Raw genomic sequence first — 20,196 nt, forward strand, 5'->3', positions numbered from 1 at the left:
CTCAATGCACATGAGTTTGTTTCCTGTACACTTGTTTTGAAGTCAAAGCATGTTTAAAACTGATCTCAGGCCTGTTGATTTGGCTGGAGAAAAAAAGCCTGAGGATCTCTCTTTCTTTTACTGTCTTGTCTTCTTTGTGACGAGTATGATGTATATTACCTAAACAGTCATTCAAATGGAGTGCATTATTCATAATATTCTCATTTTAACAAGCACATTTTCACCCTAAACTGAAGAAAAAGCACAGGTAGTGACAGCTGTGTAGCATTCACATTCTCTCACTTATTTTCCATATTTAATCACGTATAAATAAAATGACAAACACGGATTAATAGCCACTTATTGTCCCCAAGCAGGGTCTGGGGGCTTCCAGTAGCCGAGTCAGACCTCTTACTGGAAGCCTGTGAGTCACCCGTCTCCCTCTCCTCCCCCAACCACCCCCTACCCTCCTCCTGATATATCCCTCATATCAACCTCTCGACCTGAACTGTCCTCATGCATGTCTATCTTCACGTCCTCCACGCATGTTAGCATTTAAATGTAAAAGGACAGTTAAGCAGGTCGGTGTTTTCATGCAGCTGGATTACTTCTTCTCTTTAACTTTTACTATACAAGTGTATGCATTCCTGAGAGAAAAGAATGTCACCACAAAAGCCCCCACCCCTCTGCCCCTACGCCTTTATATCCCGACCCCCTCCCCTCCCCCGATTCTCGCATTCTCCCCCCTTTGATATCCCTCTCTTACCCGAAACTGTAATGATCTCACCCAGCTGTCACTGTTTAATCCCACCCACACTCACTACAGCCTCTACGCCTGTTTCTGCTTCTGCTGCTGGTGGCGTCTGACATCATTTGTTTTGTGTCAGTTTCCTGGAAATCAAAAACACGCTGCCGGTTGAAAAGCTTTTGAACCATGTTTTTTGGGGCATTTTGGTTTAACTTCAAGTAATGTTCTCATTGTAAATGCTCTAAAGATACAGGCTAGCTTTGAGACCTTTTTGTATAGTGCAGATACACATTTAAAAGGAATACATGGTGCAACTGGGGTTCAAAGTAGAACGAATAAATCGTATTGATCAAAGAAGCAAACTGAACAACATAAATGCAACAATATTATATGACGCGCAGTTTAAGAAATGACCAATTATCGTGTCATTAACCCAACATTAAGTTGAATCTGCACTTTTTGGGCCACTTAGTAACATGAAAAACACGATAATTACATGTTTCTACCTTTAAAATAGATTGATTAAAGCATTGGCATATATGCAGAGTCTTTTTTCTGCTCACCTGATAAGTATATAGATACAAGTAAAATATTTCTATGAATGTTCTCTTCATTTGGTCTCCAAGTGCTGCTTAATGCTTCAGGAGCTACATGCTAACTTCATTCATTATCTGGGAGTTTGTTGGTAACTCTCGGTTCATCACTCCTTTCACATACGAGCTTACAGTTGATCTCAGGTAAACATTTACCAGAACTTCCCTTTTTCAGATTTCCCCCCGCCATTTTCTATAATCTTTTATCTGAAGTGAGTCACAGTTCTCACATATGATAAATTGTGAATATTCTGTAAGACGTTGATCAGTTTCTTCCAAGATGATATTGCCATGATGATAAACCTTTGCCTTACAGTGTATACTGGCATGACAACGGAAAATCAAGGTCAAGATTTCTAATGATGCTTTCAGTATCTGTTTGAGTACTTTTGATGAAATCAGAAACCTCTGCAGCATTATAATCTTTATGAGACGCGTGGGCAAGATGATGAGTGGTTTTCTGGTGCAATTTTTGTAAATGACGTACGTTCTAAACCAAGTGACCTTTATGCTAAACGCCTGCACATCAGGGCTGTGCTTTACGCAGATACTTTTTTGTGACTATTTTCTCTTCACCATTGGCCTTCTAGCTGGACAATGTGGGCAGACAAGAAGCAGTAAACTCAATTAAACCATCTTTTAATTTAACCAATAAAGCCTCTGGAACCATGCTGCCTATGTTTAAATCCTGCAGTATGGCCCCTCTACATCTCTCTTGTTTAAAGACAATTAAGTCATTAAAGCCATACTAACAAACAGTGAATTCTCTCTTTTGTTGTTTGCAAACCATTTTAAGCCTAAAGAAATGTGATTTCACTTTGCCTTACAATGATGGATGCTTTTCTAAAGGTCTTAAGGGTTACATAAGATGGTTTTTCAGAATATAAATTATTCATTTCTGCCTAGCTCCACTTTAGGTTGTTTAAAAAGAAAGGGACATTTGACATTATGAACAGAGAGAGAACAACATGTTTGAAACACCTACATTGGGAATAAAATCAACATCACATGCAGATGCGATATAATGCTGTGCACTGCAGCGGACTGTACATAGGAAGTAACTCTATGGCGAACACATCCATATAACAAATACTTGGTTAGGTCGGGGGTGTTACCAGTTAAGGATAACCTTATTTACAGACATCTTCGATCACTTACAGGAACTCTTCCACAACAGCACTGCCGGTTGTGGGCGTCAAGCAGCCAAGTGAAAAGCCAACTCCCATGAGGGCCCTCGCTGAGCCTCACCACGGTCAAGTATCACCGGAAGAAGATGCGTGTGGTCAGTGTGTGTGTGTGTGTGTGTGTGTGTGACCGGGCATGGGCATACTACGCAGCCGGAAGCTGTGCGCTCGGGTGCAGGGTGTAGGAGTTGGGTTATTGAAATGATACAACCCTGCAGCCTGTAAGAAGCAGAGATCAGCTATTCTTGCCTGAACGGTGATGTGTCAGAATGTAAGAGGCGTCAGTGATAAAAAAATGAGCGCCGCCCACAACATCAGGGCCCGGCCACGCTGTAAATCAAACGCTGTGATTATGTAATTTGATGATTACGCAATGAAAAGGACTGGACTGTGTTGCGGTGGATGGCAGCGTGCAGTGGCAGTTGAGGGGGTGGGTACGGTGTGTACACACCTCACCTTAATTACCATATTTTAGAGGAAATTAGACTGTTGGAGGGAGCACAGTTTATATATTTAGAGTACACTCTAAATATTTATAGAAAGAGATGAGGTGTTTATTTATACTAACAAAGTAAAAATGAAGTAAACCTGCCCAAAAAAAGAGAGTACATAGAAAGACTGTACATACCGGTAAGTTCAACAGGATTCACTGTACATATTCCTGTTGTTACAAGAAAACCTAATAGAGATAATATGCTTGTTTTTACTTCAATTTAAGGATAACTTTGTGTTATGGGTGGATTAATTTCAGCATTTGGTTAAATCCTTTCTAAACTCCATCGGATAAATACAACAAAAAAGAGAGACGGCTTTACTTAACTCTTAAAAAATAAAAAATTAATGCAGCAACATGCAATTAATGCGGTTACTGTAAACAAAAAATCCTGTAAATGACCACTTTGCCCTCACTGTTCCCTGTGTTGAATAGTGTAAACAGGCACTATAGTTGAGAGTCAAAAACTATGTTTATAGATTTACTCAAAGGTACAATTAAATGGTTTACCAATAGAACTAGGTATTGCGAGAAGGGTTATTATCCGATATAACAACCTGTGGGCAACAGTCTGGTTTGTATGACGAAACTCAGGTTTAGAGTGTGTTCACTACCTTTACACACAAACATGTTTGAATGTTTGTGTATGCATAAGTTGTTCGAGTCATGGTATGATATGTGAACTTAAATGTAGCATGTTGTAGCTTTTAGGGAAACAAACAATACCAACAACACTTGATTTATCCTGCGTTCAACTGGATTATCACACAACTAAACAAAATATTTTAGATTAACAATCATCCAAATTACTTTTTTTTGGGCCGCTTATAGTCAGAGAGAGATCCACACAAAATAAATATATCTCTGCAGTTTTCTTAATTTCTACTACAACAAGCGTTGTAGTGACTTTTAGTTTATTGTTTTTGTTCTATAGCCCGCAAACTGCTCTGTCAACTATATCCTTTTCTATGGCAACATACACCTGTTTTCAGCAACAAAACAAGTTACAAAGCAATCTATTTTCTGATTTCAGAATTAAGAAAACATACAGACAAAGTTAGCTGTGGAACAAAATGAACCTCGAACAGCGAAAAAGTTAGATATTTTTCTTGGAAACCAAAAGAGCTGATAAACAAATATAATATAAATATATTGTATATGAATTTTGCATCATGTCTGGCGAACGTGTAAACAGAAAATTGTACTCGCTACTACAACTTTATGAGACAATAACATTTCAAATTTACTTCACTGCCACCTAGTGCAAATGAATGCAGCTTTAATCCAACACAATGTCCAATGACAACTGTATATTACCTTTATTGGGCCAGTTTGAAGACACCATCCACTTACTGCTATCTTATTTCCATACAGTGCTAAAAAACACAAAGCACAAATGGTTAGCAGAAATTATTTGTAGCAAATGACTAATTTTAGAGAAGCACAGGTGAAACTGATAACATTAACCATGGCTCGATGCCATTACACTGTTCCACAATAACAGGCCCTCCCTGATACAGTGCCCTTAAAGATCTTTTGTTATATATGGAGAGTTTTGGTTTATATGTTATGTATGCACCATGACATCAAGTCAAATTCCTCGTATGTGTGAACCTACTAGTACCTGGCAATAAACCCGTTTCTGATTCTGATTAAATACACCTGTGCTTTTCCCACTAGGACACTATCAATATGGCTGCTGAGAAAATCTTTGCAAAACAATGCTACAATATTTATGCCTTTCAAGACTGTTTTTGAACACTGTTTAAGTCACAACTGTCATCTTTATACAATTCTACAACAATATATTAACAAATAGCTTAGCTAAATCTGTATGTGTTCCTGTATCTTACTCTCTCTGACAGTGTTTTATGACAATATTTACCATATTTAACGTTGTAAACACAACATAAAAACAGTCAAGGCTTATAGTCTTTTAAACTCTTGATTTTTAAGCAACTAAGACCAACTTACAACCACAAAGGCTACACACACATTCTTCAGGAAACCTTACACCTTCCATAGTTCAGCTCTCCTAAAAAAACATTCGCGGCCCCTGTCTGCGGTTGAAAAGAAGGAACTCGACGGACGGAGAGCCAGCCAATCAGAATCCACGGAGATTTCGATTTTTCGTCTCCTCCTCTGCGATTGGTTCGCACCGCCCCTAGAGGCACCCACCCCTGAGCAGTGATTGGTGTGTTTTCCCGGCTCTATGGAAGTCATTTGAATACGCCTTGCTTTGAGGCTCAATACGGCGCTGCTGGTTCAAAATTGACTCAAATATCAGGAGCAGAGAGACAATGGAGGAGAGCACGGTGCAGACACACTGCTGAAAGACTTATCTGTCTGTTACTCACTGTGCAGGCTTATCCCTAACAGCGGAGATTACAAACATTTTGGACAGTCTTTTTCTTCGCTTTTTCAACTGTTTCTTCCGGGGAGAGGTTGCATTCGGACATTGAGCTGCAACTTATAAGAGGTAAATTGTTGGGGGTGCGGATGGTGGGGTTAATTATAGAAACTATGAACCTTATTCTGGTTGAAATCATGATCTAGGATTAGAAAAAAATGACGCTTAAAGTCACAAAATTATTATTACAACGTTGTATTTAATTGCAATCATGCATTTCCCATCACTAAGATCATCATCCCTTAAATAATGTTTAGTAATGCGTTATCTCGTTGCTATAACAAGCATTTTTACTAAAAGGCAACTTTGTAGTAAAAAAACACAACTTAAATGCTTTGGTTTAGTCTTGGTATTAAATACCAGCATACCCTCTCAGTTCTTTTTTTTGGTTTACTTCAGTTGTTGTTGTTATTGTTTACCACCCATGTGAGTTATAATTGGGCTTGCTGTCATACGCAGAAACGTTGCTCACCAGGCAGAACCTGTGATGGGAATGTGGTTACACAGCATGGCTTTTTCACAGTCAGCTTTTACTTTTACTGTGTTATGACTCAGTCAGAAACCCATAATGTAAACCAGGCATGGTTGCCTGGTGGGGGTGTGTGTGTGTGTGTGTGTGTTTGTGAGAGAGATATACTAACAGATTGTGTATGTGTCTGTAGGGAAAAGAAAGAAGACACAAAACGTGTGTACTTGTTGCCAAACCAACCTATAACAGTCTTATTCCCTCCGCACACACTTCTATATATACCAATGGTCCCTTAACTTGCTGAAATGAATGCCACAATGTTCCCCTACTTTGCAAGCTTACATATTGGATAAACCTAATTTTAAAAGGTTTAGTTTATTGAATGATAACCGCAAAAGCAGGTATAAGGAACAGAAGCAACATTATGGGCTACAACTGATCTAAAATCAGCTTCTTTATCCACTTAAAGTGACTTTTTCTAACTTTAATCTTATTGTTAAAAGTGTGTTCTGTTGGGCTGTGGATGTGTGAGATCTAAGGGTTTTTAGACAATAGAAAATGTGTGCGTGAGAGAGAGAAAACCCCCTTACACAAGCTTAGTGTTATTATATCCCAGCAGCAACAAAGGAGATAATGGGTCTTTATCCTTACTAACAGTAGGTTAATACTGTACTAGCCTACCAGATCATACGAGGGACAGGTAGGTGTGTGTGTGTGTGTGTGTGTGTGTGTGTGTGTGTGTGTGTGTGTGTGTGTGTGTGTGTGTGTGTGTGTGTGTGTGTGTGTGTGTGTGTGTGTGTGTGTGTGTGTGTGTGTGTGTGTGGGGGGGGGGGGGGGGGGGGGGGGGGGTGTGGGGGGTGTGTGTGGGACTTCTAACCCTGAGGAAATGCGTACTTGAATCCCATGTGTGTGGGAATTACAGATAAAAACAGGATCAGCAGTGGGTGAATGGTATTCTGCTTATCTTTAAAGTCCATCTGATATCAGGTTTAGTTCAGCTGTAGGTTTTTACAGTTGTCAGTGGGTCTAATCGTCTGGCATTTTGACAGCCAAAGCAGGACCTAGCTCACCCGTATGATTACTCAAGCATGGGTGGAGTTTTGATTTTTAGCTCTGCTGCGTTTGGTCTGGTGATGTTCATGCTCAAAGTCTGGTGGTTGCTTGATATTGTGATTCTCAGACCTCAAACATGAATACTGTGGTATAAATTGTTTAAATTAAATCCTAAGGTCATGCAAAGTAAAGGAAAACAACCCAAATTCTGTACCACATTTACCAACGATGATGCTAATACACACTAGCAAACGTTCTTTAAACAGCAGAATCAGTGTAAAGTGGTGCTTGTCTATGGTAAGGCTGTTTAAAGGGTTGTACGTGTAAAACTTGCTTAGTGTGCTGTTTTGGCAAAACCACGAGTAAGTGATACGAGCAGAGTCTAGGACTTTAACCTCATTTATTGTAAGGAATAAGGCTGACTGCGAAGGGTTTCCCCCAAGACGACATGCTTGTCTTGCTCACACACGCCTCACCTGCTGTAACTTATTAGTGTCAAAGTACATAAGGTACGAAGTAGAACAAAGATAGCGTTGCATTGCTTTGGCCTTTTGCCACACTGATAAATTGTTTTACAGGTCCCATTATCAGGTGCTTCTCTCTCACGCCATGGGTGCACCTTGTGTTAACCTACGTGCATGCTGAACTTTTTGTTAGTGTGTTTTCGAGCTCTTAGCCGTGTTCAAAGGCCTCCAATTTGATTAGACGACACAAAAAGCAGGAGTCTTTTCAAACAAGTCTTCCCTTTCAGCTCATGTTGGTTAAGCTTCAGGGGGTTTCAGCACTGACTATTATTAGGTCAGTGAGCACGTAGAGTCAGTTGGCTTTGAATAAGGACATTTTAGACTGACTCGGTTAGCTTCAGAGTGCTTGCCCATTATGATGCTTGGTTATGCTTGGTTTTTGTACTGTGTATGTATTCCACAGTTCGCTATCAACTCTAAATGAAATGTAGTGGCCACCAAATATCCCCTCTAGGTGCCCTCCATTGGACACACACTGCTTCTCTCAATGAGATTTCCTGTCTAAATAAAGATTAAATAAATGCATAAATCCCCATACTGTTATTCTTTGCCAACACCACGATACAGTTCTCTAACCATACCGAATTATTTGAGACTTTTAGTTCAAGATTCTACGAAAACTGTAACAGTACTCGTTGCTGGCTGGCTACCTGTATGGCGGGGCTATTGAGGTATGGTTTACTAAGACTACTCAAACTGCTGGTGTAATCCAAACAGAGAGACAACAAACACAATCGACAGACTCTAAAAACCCAAAATGACAACAGAAATTGGGGATTGAATGCAAAATGAAGCCCCCGTTTTAATGCCGTTGTTTTGCAAAAATGTATATTTGGGCTACAAAAAAGTGCTTTTGCCACCACATTTAAAGGCTTGGTGGCACTTGGGCCATATTAGCCAATACTAGCATCCCTCCCTGTATTCCCTTTTCACTTTATGAGAGCAGCTTGACCACGTGCAGTAATAATCGCTTACGTCAATACGCGGGTTTCGATGTGCTGCTATACAGAGATAAATTCCTGAACCTTTATTGCACTTGGCAAACAAGGCATGCATTTATTGGCACATGATCTTTCAGCAGATGATGTCTGTCAGGGAGTACGAACAAAAACAAGAGTTCACACCTTACGGAAGAATGAGAATGCTTTATGCTGGTTTGACTGATGTGAAAATGATCCGAGCCTGGGCGTCATACAGCCCGACGGTGGAAGGCAGAGTGTGTGAAAGCTGCTGTGTGTGTGTCTCATATGCTCTGATCTCTTCCTGGGGGTCTTTGTGCGGTTGTTAATGCCATGACAGGATGGATAATACCTCTATTGTTGAAGACCTCCCCCCCCCTTGGCTCGTTCTCCCCCCCCCTGTTATAACTGGCCTCAGCATTGTTGCTGGGTGTACCTTCTTTTTTGTATAACCACATTATGTGTGATTTAGAGAAAAAAATTGCTTGAGTAAGGTTGAAAGAATTTGGTTGTTCTTTGGAACCATTTGGAGTGAAGTTAGTCTTGAGCCAAGTGGTGCTTCTGAATCTGCTGGGATCCAAGAGGGAAGTTAGCCCAGCTGCAAAACAAATGCACTTCCCTGAAATCAATTAATTCCTGTGCAAATAACAAACTGAAAAACAACAGACAAAGGCAGCCTTCACATACAGTAGGATATAACTGACACGTTCATTACACCTCCCAAAAATGATGTCTATTTGAACAGCTTTGACAGATTTCCCTGGTTTAAATCCATTAGCAGTTGATATTTGCCTGCAGCTGCATCAAACATTATATTAGCTTTAACCTTCTGATGAATCAGGTTATGACATTTCAGGCTCCAGACTCTACAATTGGTGCCATTTGTCAAGGCAGGAGACACTGTCTGTCGTGTCACATTACGAAAACAGATGGCAGTTTAAATGAGCATACACTAGAAAGCCTGCAATGTTTTTAGATCTGTATCATCGTGGTTATGTAGGTACAGCGTTTTGGAAGAACTATACATTTCTGCCATTTCCTATATTTTGATTCCCACTTTAAACAAGGCTGCTATTCTTCAAAGTTTACAAACAAGAACATTTGAACAATGCTTTCAATATGAAATTATGCTCCCAACACCATCATTAAGGCGTCCGCAGAGAGTCCAACCTATGATTTAAAGAGAGTAACATTTCTGCGCTGCAGCACCGAAGCCGCAAGCTAACCCAAGGGTCAACTTTTCAGGAAGTCAGTCTGGAAAAACCCAGGATTGGTTAAAAATTGGTTTGAGTTTTCCCATTTGTGTGAGGTCACCTTTCAGTGCAAACAGAGGCTTGAAATGAGGAATGGCGTGAGTTAATATTACTCCTTATCAGCTTGACCACCAGAGCTTTTCCAGATCCTACTTTATTGTGACATTAGGACGGTAAAGCCACTGTAATCTTTTAACAGAGTTAGAAGGGAAACAGAAGGCAGAGATCACAGAGTTCAGAAGGCAGGCTGGCAGTGGACTGGCTTACAGTGGCATGACGCCAGGCCCTGTAGTATACAGGAGTGTGTGTGTGTGTGTCACTCAAGCCATAATTTGTTTATGCGTGACATGCGTGTGTGTTTGGATTAAGCTGACATGGGGCTAGGCGCCATGGTGGACATGGGTGTGTGTAAGATGTTGGCTCAGGCAGACACTCCTCTGTCGGCGCTGCGATGAACAAACAAAAGTCTGCTGGATTCCTGCAGGGTTTTTGTTTTCTGGCTCAATGTTACGCCACTGCGTGTTACATGTGTGTGTGTGCGTGCGGCTCGATTTACGCTGGCATGCGGTTCCTAGACAGACGACAGTAGCAGGATAAAGATGGCTCCAGAGTTAAAGCACGCCTTGGTGGTGATCTAGGATCAGCTTACCTTCCTCAAATCCAATTATCTACACCATTAAGGCAAAAAGAAAATCATTGCTGCCTTGAGATCATCCATCTGTTGGCCTATTTGTTTACCCTTCTGCCGCCTTGACGCCAAAAGCTTCAAGAGAGTGATAAAACATACAATAAAACAGGAGACAGTGAGGAAAGAATCTGTGTTTTGAAAACCTTTTTGTAATGTAAAACTTGGATTACACAAGGAGGTATCTTTCAACAAGCCAAAACAGTAAACAGAGGAGGGGTAAAATTATGTGATTTAGTGTAATTACTTTCACAGACAGGCTTCTTAGTCTCAGCTTTGTGTGATCGAGTTGCTCAAACAGATATTTTCATAACATGTGGAGTGATGCAGCTTAAACTACAACCACATTCCCAGAGCACGGAGGTTGTGTCATACTGTAATAGTAGGAAAACTACAGACGACATCACTTTTGATTCAAATGAAGGGGTGTGACTCAAATTACAGTGTATTGTGATGTTTAAATACCTATTGTAGAAGGCAAAAAGAAGACGTCAGCGAAGAAAAAGAAAACGAATAATCTGTTTTAATTCATTCAGGGAACAGTCTTATGATAAAAAGTACTATAAGGAAATATGCATATGGATACCTTTTGGTTGCTATTGGTTTCATTTGTCTGGGTCTATTAGGTCAGTGTTTAGAGGGGTAGCAACATCTATCATGAGTTGGTTTTCTACTATGGAAACATTCTGTTTAGTATCTACTATCTGAAGACCTTTCTATACTAATTGCTGTTTTCATGCAAAATACTGGATCATTTTATTCCTTCAGACTGACAAAAATATTAGTAAAATCCTCAATAAGTCATAACATACTGTGTTATGAAAAGATCAGACCACTTATTAGAAGTGTCTTTTGTTTTTGTCATACATTTGGAATGACTGTATTAGATCATAAAACTACTTTATCTCCCCATTTGATTGAGAAGATTAATTTTATACATTATACTGATATTATGTCCATGATTTGGTCCACATTGACCTCCTTGTGTCTCTCCTTCAGGTCATCATGCCTCCCACAACCCCATACGCCGGGAAGTTTGGCTCTTGCGTAGCTTACGGCAACAACAACAACAACCACCCTCAGCCTCACAGCCCGTACCGCAACGGCACCGGCCCAAACCCCTCCAAGGAGAACGTCTACAACGGTGCCTACGTCTCCGCGGAGAACCCCTACGACATCCCGCAGCCTCAAAGCTCGTATCGCAGCTCCTCCGTGTCCTCCATGACCACCAAGGAGCATCGCTACAACAGCAGCTGCGCCGTTTCGGAGAACCCGTACACCTCGCCGCAGCCTCGTAGCCCCCGGCAACACAGCACTTCCTGTCCCGGACGCGCTTACCGCCACACGACCGCCACCACTAGCAGTAGCAGTGGAGGCAGCAGCGAACAATCTTCACGCAGCAACTCTGTGGCAGCCAAAGGAAGACGCTTCGGACACGGAGTCACCGCCAGCTACGGGGAGATGTGTTACCATGACAACAGCTTGGTCTCAGCATCACTTGAGGCATTGATCCAGCACCTGGTTCCCACGGTAGATTACTACCCTGATGTAAGTGACGGTAAAGTGCTCTTAAACCTCCCTTTGTAAAAAGACTCTCTCGTCCTAAGAGATGTTTTTTTTTTTCTTCTTTCCCATCATCAGAGGTCGTATGTTTTCACCTTCCTGCTGAGTTCACGCCTCTTCCTTCACCCCTACGAGCTCATGACGAAGGTTTGCCACCTGTGCGTGGAGCAGCAGCGGTCTGGAGACGCCCTGCTGGATAAGGTGGGCGGATAACACACACGCACACACATTCAAACACACAGCTATTTTCTCTCTTCATTTCACTGTTCCTCCCACACAATCTCGCACCCACCATACCTGCGTCACACTCATGCCCCTGCCCCTGCCCCCACACCACACACACACACACACACACACACACACACACACACACACACACACACACACACACACACACACACACACACACACACACACACACACACACACACACACACACACACACACACACACACACACACACACACACACACACACACACACACACACACTGTAATTGCTTTTGAGGTTAAAATAATCAACTTATTAATTTAAGACATTCTGGACACACAGAAAGGGCTCAAATAAATACAAATTAAAGAGAGTAGCACATTTATTGGCAACAACAAGTTGCACCTGTTAGCAGTGTATTGTGTTCAAAAGACACTACAAGGGCTGCTTTTGTGACATTTAAAGATTTTTGCCTTAAGATTATATCTATAAATGATCATTGAATAACGTCTACTTCAAGTAGTGATTGACAACTTATCCAGGTGGTGTTATTATTGCCACTATCTTAAAGACAACATAATTGGTTCACATTTTCCTCAGAACCTACTACTTGTAGTGAAAAAGTAATAAATACATCTAAATATATTGTATTTAAATAATACAAAAAATATTTAAAAAACGTGCCTCTTGCCACTTTAACATGTCATGTGTTGATTTATTTTCTAGATCCGTTTCCGTGAGGTGGCGCCAAAGCTGGTGCAGCTGCTGACCGAATGGACCGAGACGTTCCCGTATGACTTCAGAGACGACAGGATGATGCGCTGCCTCAAGGACATGACGCAACACGTGGCCCGAGGGGATGAGGTCAGTTTGAACTCTTAAAACACATTTAAAAACGATTTTATACAAAGAACGCCTGGTAATTACAAGTAAAAGCCGGGTTTCCATACAAAAAGTAAGCCAATCTTAAGCAAACTTTTATAATGTCGAATCACATTTAGCCTTTTTTGCAAAAATGGGACATTTTAATCTAATTTTGCCGTCACCATAGAAACACTACTTGTTGTCAGACTTCATAAAGCAATGCCATGTTGATTCCTCAAAGTGTCTTGTATCATATCTAACGGTCTTTGTTTGTGTCGTGCCTTCAGTACTCGTGGCGGGCCATGCAGCAGATGACCCAGCGGCTGATCAAGCGCCTCTCGGCCCTCGGACAGTACGAGGAGGCCGTGGCTGCGCTCAGCGCCGTGGCGTTGGAGCGACCCGCCTCCCTGAAAACCAAACAGGCCTCGGGTCAGCGCAGCGACGTAATGAGTGTGTGTGACGACCCCTTCATCATCGCACAGCAGCTCACACACATCGAACTGGTACGAAGACACTTGGGCTGTTTAATTTGAAATCATATGTCATAAGTCTCCATCTGTAGACGGGTTTGGAGGGCCTTTTCTTCTCATCTAAATGAAGTGCAGTTATTCATTTTGGTGGTGAAAGCCCACATTTAAAGACCTAATGAAAATGCTAAAGTGTTAAATTGCTTTTTTCTCTTTTTGGCTCCTGCTCGTGTTGAATTATTGAATTTTTCTTTTACGATTCATATTTCTTTCTTGCTTTTATTGTTTTCCCATAAACCCATTTGTGTGGTCTGTCTTGCTGCAGCGCTGCACACAGACCACTAATTCATACTTTAATTTTATGTGTAGCTAAATTGCTTTTAGTCATGTGCTGTTAATCCTTTCAGTACTCATTTTTGGAGCACACTTTTAAGACATTGTCTGCTTTTTTTCTCCAGAAACTCTTAAGTTATAGCTCTCCTTCCGCACAAATTACATTATTTCGTGTTCAAACCCATGTTTATTGCGTTTGAATTTTTTCGAATCATCATTGTTGATCATCTTTCTCTTATATCTAACCATTAATATCGTCCTGATTTTTTTTATTCCCCTGTTCTCTGCCTTCAGGACAGACTGAGTTTTATCGGCCCGGAGGAGTTCATCCAGACATTCGCCATGAAGGATCCTCTGGACAACCATAAGGTACACGTTTTTGACTTTAAGTGTTTCTCTATCCTATACCGTACATGACCCTGTAACTAGACATTAAGCATCACACTAACTTAGATTGAACTAATTTGATTGATTGCTTGTATTCAACGTGGCTGGTTGAAATGATTTGTGACACTATTAAAAGACCCTATTATGCTTTTTGGGGGTTTTGTGCATGTAAATGGTCTGAAGAGTCTAAAATCCCAAAGTCCCCTCCAGAGGGAGTTTCTCTCCCACACCATTTTAGTCTTTTGTTTACTTCCGTAACATTGTGACATTACTATAGAACAGCCGAGCTTCTATTGCTTAGCGCTCCAACACATTGTACGTGAAAGGCTAAGGGGCGGGACATCTCTAAGCAGTTGACCAATCACAACAGAGCCGGCCAGCTAACCAATCAGAGCAGACTGGGCTCTGGTTTCAGACAGAGGGTGAAAAGAGGTGCTGCAGCACAGGCAGTATGAACAAAATAAAGAGCTTTTTAGCATTAGGTCCCTTTAAAGCTGTTTTTCTACTACAAAATTCAAAGGGTATCTTTAAAAAACTATTCAAGTTAAACTCTTTCTTTCCAGGTAGATAGAATCAACAGCAACGGCTTGATGTATATAAACAGTGTACAAATATGTTTTTATTTATTTATAATTGTCAACATCAAAGAACTGATTGTAGTCATTTTAGTCATCCTGTATTATTTTCACTCTTCGAGTGTAATTTGTGGTCTGTTTTAGTTTAAGTGAATTTGCTTTGGAAGCCACATGAAAGATCCTGCTGGCAGATTTTCGGATTACATTTGAGTTTTCTGCATAGCTTTTGAACATGCATCAAACACAGTCTGAAAGAGCCATTCTGCGTACGTCTAAGTGTCCCTGAAGGGGGCTCTGTCCTGTGAGTCAGCTGAAGGGTCGCTTTCAATCAGCGCGGCAGAGAACAAGCTTTCAGCCGCTGTTTGTCAACTGAGCTGCATCTCGCTGCCCACCGGTTACATAAGACCTACTTTGTATTACAGAGCGGTTGAGTCAGCGTTAGGGGTCCTGAAGTATAAAGGGGAAGTTTGGAGTGGAGTGGGCTGCCGGTTGTTGTATAAGAATTTAATAGAGGCATGAATGCGCGGGATTACATCATCACGGTCAAGTTGAGTTTAATAATACAGCCTTTTCTAATGTTTATTTATATCAATAAGTGCCCCTGGCAAACAGGCTATCCACCGGATGTCTCTCAGAGAAGCAAAAAGGCACAAAAGCAGATGGAAATTAGATGAAAATAATAGCAGGCACGTCACAGACTGTGCAGGACCACAGGTTGTGTGGGTGGAAGGGCTGTCAAGATCCATTTGCTAAGGAAATAACACAGAAGCAGCAGCCTGCTCTCTAAAATTATTATTGCATACTCTAGAGAAAAATACGAGGCGGAATATTATAATCAGAATTTGTCTTGTCAGGTTGTGTTATATATAAGTTCTGGTAATTATAGTGGGCCCAAAATGCCCAAAAACTAAATATCAAATCCCAACTAAAAGAGTATAAACTAAGTCTTAGCTTAAAGTCTACTTCCTGTCTTCCAAGGCGGATGCAGTTAGCTCAGTTTTTACATATGTTGTGTATTAAAGGTAGAAAAATTTGAAAATACACAACCGGAGAAAATCTCCCACTTCCTTATAGAGCCCCTCCTCCAACACACACGAACGCGCACATGACCAATGAGGGCACGAGATAAGTTTGTGCACAGATGGAAGGCTGACAGGCAGGTAGGCCATCCAGTTATTTTAGCCGGGCCAGCTAAAATGATTGGTCGTACCTTTTACAGTATTACGGCTTCCACAGATGACATTTTATTATGGATTTCTTGTCAAAGCACTTTCTGTAAGATATTCATTGCTATCGGGATGTTAAGAGCATTCCATGGAATATAACAAAAAGTGTATCTCGAGCCGGTTTCTCAAACTTACCTACCCCACCTTTAATACTCTTAAACTAATTCTACTGAGGAAAACCTTGATTTATTGCATTTGAAAGCTCCAACAAAGGCTTGTAAATGTACCTTTTTACTGTGTTTTCCCCATTTATTACCCAGATTAAGGTATTCAAATACAATATAAGGTCATTTCAAAGTGTTGCATTCGTCTCCTGATACCCATTTTTTTTCCCCACACCTTACAAACATGACTCTTGTCCATAAAACAATGGAATACTGGTTTAATAGTATGAAAAACTGATAAAAACCTTAGATAAAACTACTGAAAGTATATTTTTCTTGCTTGATTTTAACCATGCCATCTCCCTTTTTGTTCACAGGGTTTCTTCCGGAAGCGTAAAACCAGTAACCTGGAGGCCTACATCAACTGGTTCAACAGACTGAGCTACCTGGTGGCCACTGAGATCTGCATGGTACGTTGTTCTCAAAGGAGCAGATCAGACATCTCTCGGTCTCATCCTGTTTTCCACACACTCAAGCGCTTGTTGTTTATTGGCACGTTCCACTTTTCATGAAACACGCAGCTCCAGTCTTCAGTCTATGCATCTTTGATTCACTTTCCCTCCTGTGTTCTCTGTAATTACAGCCAGTGAAGAAGAAACACAGAGCTCGGATCATAGAGTTCTTCATTGATGTGGCTCAGGAGTGTTTCAACATCGGCAACTTCAACTCCCTCATGGCCATCATCAGTGAGTACAGAAAACATACAGAAGCTCACTTTTCACAAACAAATAATTAAAAAGCAGCCAACATATACACCCCCCCTCCTTACACACAACTTTAAATTGATTTTGGGGAAATGCCGCGTTGCTTCAACCTCTTCAGCATCTTACATAGATTACATAATGCTACAGGTTAGGGCCTCAATTAACTGTTCTCTTCATTTCTGAATATTGGACAATTATCTTCTGTAATAATCAATTAAACTTCTATAGAATCTTTTAATTTGTCTAAAATGTCCAAGGGGATGTCTTTAAATGTCTTATTATTAGTTATGCAATAACCCAAAGACATTAACCCAAAGACGATATTGAACTGAAAGAGAGGGAATTTACATATTTTTTCATGAATACTACGATTAATACATTATCAAAATAGTGGCGATTCTTTTTGAACAATCGATTAATACACTAGGTGGTAAATCGCTAGATATTTATGAAGGACATGTAAATGGCTTCTACTTAAATCAGTAAGCAGCATTATTCTTCATTTCACAAACTACTTTGTGACAGCTTGTTTTTGTAGAAGAGCAAGCTACAGTAAAATGGTAGTTCCAACCCCTTCTTTGTCAAAACAGCCAACTACAAATTCAATAAAGTCATCAAATATAGTGCCAGCTGGAGGCTGAGAAGTAAAGGAAGTACAAAGTGAGTTCAGGGAGGCAGTCGTGTTTGCTCATTTTCATTGGTCTGTCTCTGTAAATAAACACTGGATACTCTTACTTACAGCTGGGATGAACATGAGTCCTGTTGCCAGACTGAGGAAAACCTGGGGTAAAGTCAACACCGACAAGTTCGAAATCCTTGAGGTAAGAAAAAAAAGAAATCTGCAAACATCAGGGTAGGATTGCCAACTCTTTGTATGAAGTTGAATGGATATGTTTGACCAATTTCCTCTTTGTCTGACCTCACGCAGCACCAGATGGACCCCTCCAGTAACTTCAGTAACTACCGCACTGCGCTCCGCGGCGCCACCCAGAGGTCTGAGACCGCCCACAGCAGCCAGGAGAAGGTGAGAGAGCACCCAGGATAGAACTATATAAACTAATGTCCCAAATGTAAAAATATCTATATAAACTTGCTGTCAACAATTTTTTTCAGATTGTTATTCCCTTCTTCAGTCTCCTTATTAAAGACATCTACTTCCTGAACGAAGGCTGTGCCAGCAGGCTGACCAACGGGCACATCAACTTTGAGGTCAGTCTATCATTTTGTATATGAAGGTATTCGAGGAAATCTGGCTGCCTTTACTGTTCTACGATTTCAATCATATCCAATGTAAATACTGCTATATTTTTTTAAATGTTATTATAGTTTTCTTCAAATAGTTTTCTATCTGCGTTTTACATTTTTGTTTTATTTTTATGTATGCACCACAACATCAAGTCAAATTCCTCGTATGCGTTAACCTACCTGATAATAAACCTGTTTCTGATTCTGATCCGTTTTAATATTAACATACAGTGACTGCAATGTTATAACAAAGTGGTATAGTGGCGCCCCCTTGTGGCTACAACCAGAATTCATTTTAAAATGCAGTTAAGAAACAACTGTTTTACTGACATTTTTGGTAATTTATGATCATCATTTTCCTAGTTTTTCTTGGAATTTGTAACAGGTGCATTGCGTTCAATTGGGTGTCGGTGTTAATAAAGTTTGTCATGTCTCAACAGAAACTTTGGGAGCTTGCAAAGCAGGTGAGCGAGTTCCTGGTCTGGCGTCAGGTGATCTGTCCGTTCGACAGAGACCGTCGCATTCTCCAGTACCTCGTCACGACGCCCGTCTACACCGAAGACGGTCAGTAAACAAACAAACAGTTAACAAAGTGTGTATCATGTGCAGTCACCAAGCACGAGAACAGATCTAAACTCATCTTGTTTTTTCACTGCAGAGCTGCACCTGGCTTCATATGAGACTGAAGGACCCGAGAACAACATGGAGAAGGACAGTCGGAGGTCTCTCAGGTGGGTGTACACACACACAAACACAAAACCACCTCAACAATAGCTTATATTAAATCAATAACATAACATATTCTGTGTTCTGTTTTGCAGATCTTCCCTTTCGCATCGGGAGAACCGCTCCTAAGAAAAGACAATCAATGGAACAATGAAAATGAACGAGGTATTTTAAAGCTACATGTTCCTCCGTATTATCTTATGAACATCTATTTTTCTCTACACTCCCCTGGAAAACAAACACAAGGAGCATCATAAAGGATTTGAAAATCATGAACTGTAACACTCCTTGATGAATCCGGCGCAGACGTACCTTGATGATGCAGTTATTGAACCTGGAAGAGCTCAGAGTACAGACATCATCTCTGTACAAGGCACTTCGAAGGATTCGCAGAAGCGTGGATTTTGAAATCTCCAGTGGACCTCCATCGTGGCAACTATTGTGGGAAGGCTCTAATATGGAAGCTGAAAGGGCTGATCTGTCTCTAAATGGGACGGATATATGGACCCTGATTGGTTACATTATTGCAACACTAGCACTGCTTCTCTGCGGCACATCCTGGCGAGATATGCACTCCGTATCGATTTGTATTATAAGTGACAGACTAACAACTGCTTTTAGAAGTGCTGCTGTGTTGTTGAGTGCTTGATAGTGATGGGTATACATTGTGAGCAACACCACACAATCTATTTCCTCTCAGCTTACACACAGCTAAAGTCTCCGGGTCATTGAATCCTTTTGATCTAATTTAAAAAGCGTAAACATCAGCGACGTACTCCTTAAAGCATTTTACAGCCGCTATTGGGTTCTTAACATTTTGTGACGTGTGCACTTTGGTGACGCAATATTGTGCTAATCATGCAAGGTAAATCAAATGCACTTCAATGGGTTCTTGTGTATTGTAATATAGGATTTGGTGAATTTTGAGGCGTCTTTCTATACAGTATTAACTTGTATTTTGTATCAGAAGGTAAACAAAGTGTATGTACTTTCTTAGTGAGCTTGTTGCTGGTTGGCTGGCTCTGTGTTGGTAAGCTATTTTTGTTAATACAACACCAGATCAAGTGTGATAAAGAAGTGTTGTGAGTCTGACTGACGCTCAAGCTGATGTGTGTGTGTGTGTGCTCAGATACAGGACCCATCATCCTTTTTTTATCTGGATGATGGGATCCCTCAGAAATCTGCCTGATTGAACGTAAGGCTTTTGTTTTGTTTTTTTTCTATTAAAAAATGTTATTTTATGTGTCATTTTATAAGTGTTTTTTTCTCATGTATGCTTTTTTATGTATTGTTTGTGTTGCCGGTACTTGTACTGAAGGTCTTTGTGAAAAAAAGAATTCTATTTTTTCCTCAAATAAACAGAATAACTGAAGAATGTGTCT

At 40.7% G+C, this 20,196-nt stretch overlaps 1 protein-coding gene across 1 annotated transcript; it reads left to right on the forward strand.

Annotated features, from left to right (window-relative positions):
• The first annotated feature begins 5,273 nt into the window (after window positions 1-5,273).
• On the forward strand, window positions 5,274-20,186 carry LOC117476601 (ras-GEF domain-containing family member 1B-B-like). The gene is made up of 14 exons (XM_034123258.1): window positions 5,274-5,476; window positions 11,350-11,898; window positions 11,992-12,114; window positions 12,850-12,987; window positions 13,275-13,490; window positions 14,082-14,156; window positions 16,457-16,549; window positions 16,723-16,825; window positions 17,585-17,664; window positions 17,772-17,867; window positions 17,957-18,052; window positions 18,529-18,652; window positions 18,747-18,819; window positions 18,910-20,186. Exons 2-14 carry the CDS (start codon window positions 11,356-11,358, stop codon window positions 18,941-18,943), a joined length of 1,794 nt encoding a protein of 597 aa, XP_033979149.1. The 5' UTR covers window positions 5,274-5,476; window positions 11,350-11,355; the 3' UTR covers window positions 18,944-20,186.
• The last annotated feature ends 10 nt before the right edge of the window (window positions 20,187-20,196 follow it).

Source organism: Trematomus bernacchii, unplaced genomic scaffold, assembly GCF_902827165.1.
Source record: "Trematomus bernacchii unplaced genomic scaffold, fTreBer1.1, whole genome shotgun sequence".
NCBI lineage: Eukaryota > Metazoa > Chordata > Actinopteri > Perciformes > Nototheniidae > Trematomus > Trematomus bernacchii.